The following is a 13,965-nucleotide window of genomic DNA, read 5'->3' on the forward strand; positions in this document are numbered from 1 at the left end:
GCATTCAGGTTGATATGACTCCTTAGTAGCAGAACAATATGATGTCATTTAGATAAAAAAAATGACCTCCTTGATTCAGTATTCATCATGCATAAGATATTTAGATTACCCTGTACATAAATGGAGAAAATAAATTGATTTCAGCAGTGGATCATATGTGTGATAGACAATCTGTATCTGTATGCTATGGCTCAAAATTTCAGTATTTCTAATCATTTTATTCCATGGTTATCAATTTCCACATCAAAATGATAAGAAACTTTATAATCTAAAAATATTATTAATAGGGCTGGGGTTGTAGCTCAGTGGCAGAGCACTTGCCTAGCATGTGTGAGGCACTAGGTTCAATTCTCAGCACCACATATCAATAAATAAAATAAAGATCCATTGACAACTAAAAAATGCTTAAAAATTATATATTGAACATTCAAATCCATATCCTGGTCTACGTCTCGTATAACTTATGCCTACACTCCTTTTCCATGGGTATGACATGACTACAATCCAGAGATAACAAACCTTCCATTATCTTATGGGTAACCTGTACCTACTTTTTACTCCCAGATAAGCTCAAGGTTTTGACTTTCATAATATGCACACTTTTCTTTTCCAAATATCAAACCACAAACCTCTTTTTGCCTGACCTTCTAACCACGTGGAAAATCAGGGACTGTGCCCTGTAGCAAATTTGAGTCCAGAAGGGAAAAAAAAAGAGTCTTTTATTTGCTACTTAATGTTAAGACTGTTCAAAAATTAGGACTGTCATTTAAATTGAAAGTCTTTTCATTTGTTTTCTTCATGTAATTTTGTAATTACACTTTTGTTCTTTATCAGCATTAAAACAATAAACTTGAAAATCCATTGTAGAGAAGCAAGGTGTCATGTGAAGCACCAAAACTATCAGATTTGTTTTGTTTTAAAAAACATAGGGTGTAACTTATTTTCACATATTTTTGACATGATATGTTACCAATTCAACATTAATTATGGCAAAATATTAACAAATTAGTTTATCTACATGTACTTTCACACATTCAATAAATATGCAGTATTTGCTGCTCTATGTCAAGATATATTGTATTTTCTAGAGATGAAAAATGAACAAGACAAGTGTCCTGACTTCAGAGAGCTCATACTCTGTTAGGGAAATAAAGAATATGCATACTGATTTATGCAGTGGTGATTAATACTGTTAAAAAAAAAAAGTAAAGCAAGCAAGTGAAAATAAAGAAATTGTAGGTATTCTATTATATATTAGCTTTCTTTTGCTGTTATCACAATGCTGCACAAAATTGGTGACTTAAAATAGCTAACATTTACTCTCTTACAGTTCTGAGGTTAGAATTCTGAAATTAGTTCATTAGGTGGGAGTGTAAGGGTCAGCGGGGCCAAACTCCTTCCAGAACCCCTTAGAGAAAAATCCATCTCATTGCATTTTTGAGCTACTGGAGATGCACTTTACATACAGACCCCTTCTTCTCATTTCATAGAGAGTAGCAGAGCACTTTTCTCCATTATTGTACCACCTTCTTTCATAGCAAAATCTCCCTTTGCCTCCTTCTTACAAGAGTAATTGTTATATTTAGTGTCCATGCTGCTAATCCAGGATAATCTCCGTATCTCCTGATCTAGAATAGACTCACAGGAGACAAATCTCCTTTTACATATAAAGTAAAGTATAAAGGATCAGTATTTGACCCTTACTAGGAACCATCTTTCAATTTACCATATCTAGGTTGTTCAAAGAAGAACTCCACAGAGGGAGAAATATGAGCAGTAAAGTGATGGAAGTGGTGTAATTAGATATGTGGATATCTGAAGAAAGAATGTTCCAGCAAGTTCCAAGCCCTAAGAGTGGGATTTTGCATAATCAAAGTACAAAATAAATTGATCAAACCAAGAAGACAAGGGAGAGTGACTGAGGAGGAATAGACACTCTTTTCCTAGGAGTACTTTGTAAGGATTTGGAAACTCTCTCATAAGATGAGAAGCAGCTTTGCAGAAAGGATCACATGACCTGAACAATACTTTTACAGGTTTTTGCTCTAGGACTTTCTTAGAAAACAGACTACTGTAAATCCAGAATAGAAGCAAGAAAGACATTTAGAAAGCTGTCTCAAAACTCTTTGAGAGAGATGACTATGTCTTACAATAAGGTGGCAGTGGGAAAACTGACCAGAAGTCATCCCATTTTGCACAGATTTTGAGATGAGAACTAAGGAAATGGGAGAATTGAAATGAACAAATTGTTATTTTAGGGGTTGTGTAAGTGTGTATGTATGTGTGTGTGTATGTGCGTGTGTTGTGTGTGTGTGTCTACATACATGTGTCTAAATACCAAATTGAACTTTTTTTTCTAAATATAAGAAGAGAAATGTATTGAAAAATCAAGAATTTTGTTTAACTATATTTTGCTATTAATTATTTAAATTGCTTTGGCATTTGATGTTTGATTATGAGATGTAAAAATCTTTAACATATGGTAATACAATGTCTGAGATGACCTAATAGGAGGTAAATCTATATAAATAATTTATTCCTATGTATCTTATATTAAGAATGACAGATCCTTCCTGCTCTCTAGACTACATTAAGGGAACAATAATCTATCCAGGCATAACCCAGAGAAGGGAGAACATTCTCTATAATTTGACCATTCTATGAATGTTTGTTGAGCCTTATGCTATTTTTGCTGGTTTATAAAAAAATCAATTTTGTATAAAATAAATCATTCTTTTCTTATTGGCCCCTACTCTACTCCTAGGTTTTAGTTCATATAAGTATGAATGTGTCATATGTTCTATGGAAAATATATCTCATTAACAACATTATTATATCATGTATTTGTTATTCAAAGAGTGTGTCCTCTGTGTAGGGAAACATATTAGACATTAGAGATTAAAGAAATGTAGAAGAGTTGAGTCCTCATGGAACTTGACCTATACATAGGTCAGGCCTGGAGTGCAGCATTGTTGGTACTGATAAGTTAAAGCCAAAATCTTCCATCTACAAACATAGATTCATCCCTCAAAAACTGAAGACATAAATTAGATTCTATCTGTATTTCAGATCAATGACCATTGTAAGAACATTGAATCTATATAAGGAAAAGAGAAAATACTGTACTTGGAAGTAGCAAGAAGTTTTTGTGGTTGCTAGTAATAAAACCAGATTGCAAAAGAATCAAAGAGGTTGATGATTGTAAATAAAAGTCAACTTGAAACACGAAGCAGCAAGCACTTTTGAGGTAAAGGAACACTTGTGGGTGTTTTAAATGCTAACCTCCTTCCTCTGCTATGATGCTTGGTGTAATAGGGACATCATAAATAATACTGGGGTGTAATAGAATAATGACTGAGTTCAGTAGGTTCTTCTCCATAAACAATAAAACACATGCAGGAACCAATTCATCAGAGTTTTTGATTGTTCAGAGAAATAGAGGAGTTGTAGCCAATTTAACTAGCGTAAGTTTTCAAAAAGTGCATTAACAATGGCCTGATTCCTATCTCACCATGAGAACACTGAGAAACAGGAACCATATGGAGCAGAGAGAAGAAAGGAGGTCAATGAGTGGGAACTGCAATTGGGTTTTCCGTAATATTTCTTCCTTGTTTATTGCTATCACAGTAGGAAACAATAAATACAGAAACATGGTACCACAGTCAGAGTATGATTTGCTCTTTTGATGTGAGAATTATAGTCAGAACAGAAATCATTCTGACACTAAATGCAGGGTTTTTATTACCACTTACTGTTGCCTTTCTGATAAATTAAAGAGTGATCTCAAATACTAATAATTTTGAGTATCCTCTTAGGGAAAAAAAAATCCTGGAAATAACATATATAGAACCAAAAGACATACTTTGATGTGATTTTTCAAATTTTCAGATTAGTATCTTAGGTGTCATAACAAAATAAGGATCTTTCAGTACATATTAAATTCCTTCACAGTCATTTATTTTGGCTTATAACTCAAAAAGAACATTAGAAAATATATAATTACCAGTGATTATTAATAGTTTAGAATATTGGTGAGAGAAATCATAAAATTAAAATCATTTTAATTCTAATAAAAACTGGAACCCAGCCAGAAGCCTATGGGAAGAGTTAGATGATTATCAAAATAATGGTGTCTCCCTATTGTAGGAGCTCAAGTGTTCACCAAAGTAGAAGCAAGTCCTCCATTCTCTCATGTGGCTTTGTCCACAAGATATGATTATGCAGAAATAGTATATATAAATGAGTTTGTCACAAATTATTGAATGCAAATGATATATTTATATATTATTTATGTAATGTTCATATTATAGTAAAATATGCAAAACTATTGAGCTAATTAAATGTTATATGAAATATGTCAGATTTATCCATAATTATATAAATTTGTAAGTTTATATATGTACGTATACTTTAAGAAAGCATACACGAATGGTTTATAATTGAAACGTTTATTAGACAAAAGAGAAAAAAACTAATTACAAATCAAATATAAAAATAATGATCATAATTATAACTTTAAAAACCTACAATCAACAATAACTATGACAGACTGAAAGTCACAAAGTTATAGTTTAGATTGTCAAATTTAAAATAACACCCTTTAGTGTGAAGATTGTTTTATTCAGGCCCATTTGCATTGTAGTGGGAAGAAACAGCAGTTTGCTATAGCAAAAAACAAGACCTAAGACCTGGGAATGAAGAGAGTGTGTTATAGACAGGATGCAGTAACAAAATCAAGGAATATAGAAAATAATGAAAATATTTTTATGAGAATCATAAAACAAAGTTGGATCCAAATGATTTCCAAATATTATTATTATTCTAAATTGGAACACAGTAATTTTCATCATACTACAACTTCAGAAATTTATAAGCCTCATATATTTCATTTTAAAGAAATTTTCAGTTGATTTTTAGGTACTAAATGAATCAAGTGTTGCATAATTTAAACATTTATGGACTTACACTCAGAAAAAATGGATATCATGTCAATAGTACCCTTTTAACAACATGAAAAGACCATTGGAGACCATTCAAAGATAAACTACATCTTAGGAAAAACATTCTTTTTCTGTTTATGAAAATGCTGATATACAAAAGTTTCTTTCAGTATCAACAGATAAAAGAAATGTCAGAAGCTTATAATAAATGCACATAACAACTTCCTAAATATACTTACAACTCAGCAAAGCCCAGAGTTACCAGTGTCTACTGGAGACCAGATCTTCATAATTCTTAAAGGACTTATTAATAACAGTAGAGATGTTTTATCTTTAGTCACAGTTCTTTTGGGTAAAAAGGGTGGGTGTAGCTTCTCATGTGGAAGTGAATCTCAGTTGTTCACAAGTTGGATCATTAGTATCCTTCCAGTCTCTGGAGAATGGAACTAATCATAAACCTGCATACCCTCTGATCCATTGACCAATAGATCCTGTAAATTTCATTTTGATAGAATTGTTAAAATTGAAGTGTTTTATATGCAAAACAGTTTCAAAAACCAGTATGTTGGGGCTGGGTTCATGGCTCAGTGGTGGATCACTTGCCTAGCACCTAGTGTGAGGCACTGGGTTCGATCCTCAGCACCACATAAAAAATAAATAAATAAATGAAGGTATTGTGCTCATCTAAAAAAAAAAAAATCCTAAAAAAAACCCTGCATGTTCTCTAAAAATCAACCTTATAATAAGCATATAATATAGATAACAGATACAATTCCAGGAAGTAAAAAGTGTTCTAATTATATATATACACACCATTCAGACAAATTTTCTAATGTTCTAATGAAGAAACAACTGAAGTTCTTTATTTTCCTGTGAAATATGAATATTCACAGACAATCTATCTAACTGGTTCACTAAGAAATTAATATTAATTAATGTTTTACATTATACTCTACAAACTTTGATCATAACTCACTGAATTAAAGTTTTATGCCAGTCTTCATACACAATAAATACTCAGAAATAGTTTGGCTGTGTGGCTTACTCTGGCTAGTTTATATTGAAATGTATGCTTTTTCTCTCTAATAATTCAGTAGGCACTATATATCTGTGGAGTGTGTTTATCATTCTCTCATAACTTTCATTCTGCTGAAATGGTAGGGAAATAATAATACAACAGGGAGATTTTTGCATACTTTTCACATAGGTATATTGGCTGTAACATAATTTTGTATTTGGCCCTCTTTAGTAATTCAACTAAACATATCAACAGTTTGTGTGTTTCAGAGAGTGTGGCAGATAATTTACAAGTTCTGCCATTAATCCATTAGCATGTCTTGGCTATGATATGCAGAGAAGTAAAATAACAACAACGCCAAACCAAATATTGTACAAAATTCACAAAAGTATAAAAAATTACAGTGTTGTAGTTCCGGACATAATAACATTAGAATGTTTGGGGATATGAAATGAAAAATATTACTATGTCAAAACAAATGAAATTCAGAATCCCTCAAAACCATCAACAGATGAATGGTGTTTTGTGCATGATGAGAATAGGGTGTCACAGGAAAATCAGGAGAAATGCAATAAAATTAAATATCATACAATCAATGACACATTCTTCATAATTGATGTAAAGATCTATATATATATATATATATATATATATATATTTCTCTATAAATAGAGAAATTAAGATGTCTCAAGAAATTTTTATACTTTAGTGTAATAAAGACCTTTGAAAATTATAGCCTTTAAATATTATAAGCAGTACTAAATATATCAGTTATAATCTAGAAAATTTTGACAGTTGATATAAGCCTGCTAGGACATTTTAAAATTTGCTATTACGGTAGTAGTCTAATTTCTTTTCCTTTATTTCATATATTATTATCAGAGAAGACATGGGTGCCAGGACAGCAATATTTGTATTTATGAACATTATAAATATAAAGAGAAGTAAAATAATGCCAATACCAATCCAAATCTTGTACAAAATTCAAAAAAGTATAAACAATTACAAACAGTGGTGAAGGTTTCAACATAATAACATTAGAATGTTTTGGAATACAAAGCAAAAAATGTTACTGTGTCAAAAGAAAAAAAATTGAATTTTGGAAAAAGATTTCTTAGGATGATTCTATTCCTGTCACTCCTTGGGTGGGGTCAGTATGTGTTGAAAGACTAATAGGCTGACAGATATAATGAACTCAGATACCAAAGTATGGACATGTGCTAAATGTTTAAGGAAGTGCTGATAAAGGTTGGTTGCTCAGAAGAAATGATAACTTCTCATGAAAAATGGTGTGGATGGGGAAAAAGCCATTGGTTTTCTGGTGGGACACAGGGATATGTCAGGAAACCCTGCCTGGCACTATTGTAAGTATATGCAAGAATTGAATGGTCTTGGAATACAAAATAATATAAGTTTCTCTGAAGTTTAAAACCTTTACAATTAAAATTCATTTCTTTGTGTTAAAATTTCCATTGATTATACAAGCCTTTAACATTTATTAGAAAACACAATCTGCTTTCATTGTCAAGAACATACACAAATACAGAAAAGATTCTCTAATAAAGAAATTCCTGTTTAGGAAAAAAAGAATAATATTGCAATCTAGGACACATATGCATAGGCTACAGTGGTCTCTGGAATGTCCAGAGAACAAAGGAAGAGTTAAGTATTCTTGTCTGGCCAGAGACATCTACTTAAATACTTTGAGAGAGCTGGCTGACTCTTCAAGTGGCAGTAGTTGTTACGTAGACCTAGTCTTTTGTTCATAGCTGGTATTCCACCCTAGCAAATTAAATCCTCAAAATAAGGCAAGCTGTTTCACTGGTGTGGCTCTGCAGAACAGTTATGGGAGCAATTATTTGTGTACTGAGCATTTTCTCTCCAGTGTATCTCAGCTCCATTTAAAGAAAAAAAAGTGTTATATATAGACACCACTCAGACAAATGTTCTAATGTTCTAAGGGTATGCCAAGAATGCTTTATTATGTGCTCAATTTGTGCATATCCCATCAGGTTCAATAATCATACCTGGCCTGATCTATGGAGGTACCTGAATGGCTGTCCAACAGAGAGGAGCATTTCTTTTGGCCACCTGCAGGGGCTGTTGTTGAGTTCAGCCTGTAGCCAAGCTCAATGGCGGAGTACTAAAAATCAGAAATTATGTTCAACTACTTTACACTCATACATTGCTGGTGGGACTGAGAATTGATGTACCCATTCTGGAAAGCAGTATGGAGAGTCCTCAGAAAACTTGGAATGGAAACACTATTTGACCCAGTCATCCCACTCTTCTTTTTATACCCGAAAGATTTAAAATCAGCATGCTACAATGACACAGCCACATCAATGTTTATAGCAGTTCAATTCACAATATCTAAACTATGGAACCAATCTAGATGCTCTTCAAAAGATTAATGGATAAAGAAAGTGTGGTATATATACACAATAGAATATTACTCTGCCTAAAGAATAATGACATTCTGGCATTTGCCAGTAAGTGGATGAAGCTGGAGAATTTCATGTTAAGTGAAATAACCCAATCCCCCCAAACCAGAAGCCAAATGTTTTCTCTGATATGCAGATGCCAATCCATAATGGGGGTGGCGCTAGGGTGGAATGGAGGAACATTGGATAGGGAAGATGTGAGTTAGCAGAGGGGAGGGGGTTTGAGGTGGGAAGAATGGTCAGACATTAATACCCTATTTACGTGTATGAGTTCACAACTGGTATAATTCTGCATGGTGCAACAGTCAGAGAAATGAGAAGTTGTGCTCCAGTTGTGTACAATATGTCAAAATGCATTCTGTGGCATGTATAAGTAATTAGAACAAATTTTTAAAAAGAAAGAAAAATATTCCAAAAATTTGAAGAGGGTAAGGAGAGAATTCTTCCAAATTCATTCCACAAGACCCTTACTGCAAAACCAAAATTACAAAAAAAAAAAAAAAACATATAAACACACAAACAATAAACATTTCAATAGATAAAAAGAGAAAAGAAAATACTGGCAAACATCCCTGATAAACATAGATACAATAATACTCAACAATGAATACTAACCCATTATGTTTTACATACCAGGTGTCCCCCAAAAGCTCATGTGCAAAGGTTTTGAAGGTTTACAAGTGAAATGATTGGGTTATGAGAGCCTTAAACTAATCAATCCCTCTGATAGGGATTGACTGAGTGGTGACCATAGGCAGGTAGGGTGTGGCTGGAGGAGGTGGGTCTTTGGGGGCATACCTTTGGTTTAAATAATTTTTGAGCTCAGCTTAATCTCTCTCTGCTTCCTGATCATGTCCTGAGCCATTCCCTCTACTACACACTCCTGCCATAATGTGCTACCTCACCTACCTTGAGCCCTGAGGAATGGAGTTGGCCATCTATGAACTGGGACCTCTGAAACTGTGAGCTCCTAAATAAAATTTTCCTTCTTAAAATTGCTTTTCTCAGATTTTTTTTTTTTTTTTTTTGGTCACGGCAGAAAAAAATAAAAGCTAAAACACCAACAAAACTTATTAGCACATTGAAAAGACCAAGCACTATTGCACTATGATGAAAGGGGATTCATCTCAAGGATTCAAGATGGTTCTCTCTCTCTCTCTCTCTCTCTCTCTCTCTCTCTATATATATATATATATATATATATATATATATATATATATATATATATATATATCGGAGAAGATTCCATGCAATGTTACCTTCAAGTAAAATATATATATAATCTCAATAAATATGATACAACACAGAATAAGAGTCCAAAGTCATAGGACTCTTTTAAAAAAATAATAAAAGATGTTTGACATAATTCAACATCCCTTCATGATACATACACAACAAATTAATTATGTAAGTAATGTACTGCAGCTTCCACATAGGGAGGAGGCTGAGGTGTATGTAGATTGAGGAAGGCCCCAGGTAAGGAAGCCCAGCTCCCTCTTTTAGCATGGATGTGGATTTGGCAAGAAAAGGCAGTTGGCCCACTGGAAGTCTGGGCATATGGGTTAGGGGCAGCTTTGTGAACAGAAGTGACAATCAATCCTTCTCTGCTGCCTAGATAAACCAGAGTTTTGGCCAGACAATTGAGCACATACCAAAATAAGAGGAGGCAGACAAAGAGCATAGACTATGGCTCTGAAAAAAAAAAGTGATATGGAATTAAATTATTTGTCCCAGTGACCCTCCACCCATATTCTGTAAGTCCAGCTGGGAATGATTAGTTTCATTGGCAGCCCACAAATATAATACCATGATTTCAAGCCAACACCAAGGCAATGCATGATTTTTGACACCTTCAAACCACCTAAGGTTGTATTTACAATAGAAATTTATCATCGAAGTATTTACAGTAATTGTAGCATTTGTCTTGATATTCTAAGAGCACAGTTGTCATCCACTTTATTTCTGAAGTTGTCTTATATACCTTTTCTTCACTATGTGATCCATACTCAGATGACCTCCCAGAGACTGCAAAAACACTGTGAAACAGACTGAGAAAATGCACAACAGGATATCTCAGGATTGGACTCGGAGAAGATTCCATGCAATGTTACCTTCAAGTCAAAATAAACTGCATTATAGCTTGAATAAATTTGAAATTACTGTGACTTTTTAATTTTCTTACTTGATCACTCCACCATCAGACTTTACCCTTTTAAATTTTACTTTTTATTTTTTTTCCCCTCTGTTCATTTACATGTCCATTTGAGAAGACAGGTACTTCCAGCTGCAGATATTACTGCTTTTAGAAACAGCACAGTAGTTAAAGGAGAAGAGTTGCCTAAGATTTAGAATTATTATTTTTTAAATATTGCTTGTGTATTTTGTGGCAAATATCTTCAATATGAGACTAAAACCATTTCTCAGTGCTCCAACATGGTGGAGAAATCATCTGAGCAGGAGGGAGATGGATGCTCATTTGCCTCTTCAAAGGAAACAACATTTTTCTAGCAGTAGCTAGTTTTGTTTAAGCCTTCCTTTGTTACACATTTGAGGTTACCCAGTATAATTCATTATCATAATGATGTGAATGAAAATTAATGTTGAATTTACAGCATCAGTTGAACAGAAAATGTGATGTATTTTATGCATATCAGTAAAAGAATAATGTGTTATACTATAGAGAAGGTAAATTGGAAGTCAATAGTTTACAATTTTCATTTAGATTATTGGAGTTACCAGTAATATGTCTTTAAATATCCTCTTTAATATACCAACAAATAAGTGATGAAATTTGTCAAGGATGAGTGATTAATGCATAATTATGCTATTAATTGATTTATTTTTCTTCAATACAATTGCATAAATCAGTGTTAGCAGCCTAAGCTAAGGGAAAACAATCATTTGCAAAGCAGAGCTTTTTTTTTAAACATACTTTTAGGATTTGCTTCACTGTTTGACATTGAATAATGATATAAAGTACATAAGTGTGAATATCTTGTATGTTTAGATTAAGAACTTTGTCTATTCTCTGACACACTGCTTGATCTCATTTGTGAATAGTTACCAGGGTACTTGAGTAGCATAGCTTTAATAGTTAGCACATGATAGTGGGCACCCTGGAGCTCACTAATGGACTTGGAACCCAGAAGTACTACAATGTGTACATGGAGTTTAGGAAATTTATTTTCCAAGTGAGTACCTCCCCTTGAGTCTAAGTAAAGTTTCTTTTCATTTCTTATACTTGAAAGCTGATAAAAACATAACATAGGAGTAATAATGGGTCAAAATTTACAAAATATATCACTTGTTTTATTGTAGGAATTATTAGGAGGCTGCATTAAATTATATGGGATATTGAATGTCTATTGAAATTGATTTATTCATACATTAATACTATTGAATATTTAAATTCAGCACACATCTTTTCAGGGGAATTAGCATGAATAAATAAAAATGCTACTGGCTTAAAAAATGTATCCCAACACAATACAGGCCATATATAATAAACAGCTAATATCCTAATGACTGGGAGAAGTTGAAACCCTTATCTATGAGATATGGAACAAGACTAAGATGACAACTATTTCATCTCTGTTCAATAAAGTCCTGGAAGTCCTAGCACAGCAATTATGCAAAGGAAAGAAAGACAAAGCATCTAGTTCAGAATGGCAAAAGTTAAATCGTCCCTGATTGCAGATGATATGGTCTTATAACAAAAAAGATAAATCACACTGAAAACTTAAAAAAAAAATTCTAACAAAGAAACAAACAAACAACAACAAAAACTGTTAGAATTTGTAAATGAAGCAAATTGCAAAGTTGGCAGACACAAAGTCAGCATGGGTAAATCAGAAGCATTTCCTTATACTACCAGTTAAGCTATTAAAACAAAATCAAGAAAAATGTGATTTATACTAGCTGCAGGAAAAAAAAAATACTTAGTAAATTAAACCAAACAGGTGAAAGATCTTTAAATTAAAAATCATGAAATACTGATGAAATAAAATGAAAAACATCACTAAATGGAAAAATATTCAATTCTCTTTGGTTGGAAAAAATAACACTGTTAAAATATCTGTTCTTCCCAAGGTGACCTGCGGTGGTAAGTTTATAATAATTTACCTATAAAGTGTTTGTGGCATAATTTCTGATGATCTGGAACAGAAGAAAGAAATTGGAAGGACAGGCTCAGCCTCGCCTCAAATATTAGTAAATGATTCAAATTCCTACTAATTTTTAAATACACGTTTTTCACACAGCTTTTTGAGAGCATTTTTCACATCCTTATTTCTGAAACTATAGATTATTGGATTAAACATGGGAAAGACCACAGTATAAAACACTGCAACCACCTTGTCACTTTCCGGGGAATAGCTGGTGGTGGGACGTAAGTACATAAACAGGAGTGTCCCGTAAAACAACTTGACAGCTATGAGATGGGAAGCACAGGTAGAAAAGGCTTTGCTCCTGCCTTCTGACGACTTCATGCTCAGAACAGTCAGGAGGATGCAGAAGTAAGAGATAAATATGACCACAAAAGTGCTGATCTGGATGCCACCACACAAGATAAAGAGCAGAAGCTCATTGATGTGGGTATCTGTGCAAGACAAAGCCAGGAGAGGTGGGATGTCACAGAAAAAGTGGTTGATGACATTGGAACCACAGAATGGCAGCTTAACTGTGAGGCACACATGCACCAGTGAAGTGATACTTCCACTGATGTAAGCCAGTACAACGAGGCTGGTACAGAGTCTTCGAGACATTAGTGTTGGATAGAGCAATGGGTGGCAAATGGCTGCATAGCGGTCATAGGCCATTACCGCCAGGATCAGGCACTCTGCATCCGCAAAACAAGCAAAGAAAAACATCTGCAGTGTACAGCCATAGAAAGAGATACTCTTCCTGGAAGCTAAGAAATTCACCAGCATTTTTGGAGCAATTGTTGTAGAATAGCTGATGTCTAAGAAAGACAAGTTGCTAATAAAATAATACATGGGGGTTTGCAGTCTTGAGTCAACCTTAGCTAGGACTATTAAACCCACATTTCCTACCACAGTTAAGGCATACACGATGAAAAACACAAAGAACAATATGAATCTGAGGGGGAGATTTTCTGTGAAGCCAACAAGTAGGAACTCAGTAGGCCTGGTCTGATTACTCCCCAACATCCTCTTTGTTTTCTTGTTTTTTTTTTTTTTTTTTTTTTTTTTTTTCTCATTGGTGATGGTCGGTATCAGATGATACGAATTGACTTTGATTGTGGATGAGTCAACATCTTTATTCTGCCTTCCAAGGAAACAAATAGAAGGTTAATGAGAGCACATATATGCCATTTTTTGTGACATTGTTTTGTTGCTTTGGCTTATGTCATTTGTTTAAAGAAAGCAATTGGTTATCAGTTTTGATTCTGGAAAATATTGGTTAGAATATGTTTTTCATGATACAGTAACTCTTTAAAAGTTATGCATTTTGGCTAATATTAGGTGTTAATCGTGGCTCACGTAAATGAGATCCAGTACAACGAGAGTTAACTAAATCTTTGGGAGTAAAGCTCTACTTTTAC

The 13,965-nt window shown here is 33.6% G+C and overlaps 1 protein-coding gene across 1 annotated transcript; it reads right to left on the reverse strand.

Moving 5' to 3' along the window:
- Positions 1-12,631: 12,631 nt before the first annotated feature.
- Positions 12,632-13,570, reverse strand: LOC114079499 (olfactory receptor 5AS1-like). Its single transcript, XM_027920724.2, has one exon. The coding sequence runs from the start codon at positions 13,568-13,570 to the stop codon at positions 12,632-12,634; it is 939 nt and encodes a 312-aa protein (XP_027776525.2).
- Between the last annotated feature and the right edge of the window lie 395 nt (positions 13,571-13,965).

Source organism: Marmota flaviventris, chromosome 9, assembly GCF_047511675.1.
Source record: "Marmota flaviventris isolate mMarFla1 chromosome 9, mMarFla1.hap1, whole genome shotgun sequence".
Lineage (NCBI taxonomy): Eukaryota > Metazoa > Chordata > Mammalia > Rodentia > Sciuridae > Marmota > Marmota flaviventris.

Bases quoted from the DNA above. Each gene is read 5' to 3' on its own strand.
- LOC114079499 (XM_027920724.2), bottom strand. From the start codon at position 13,570: ATGTTGGGGAGTAATCAGACCAGGCCTACTGAGTTCCTACTTGTTGGC.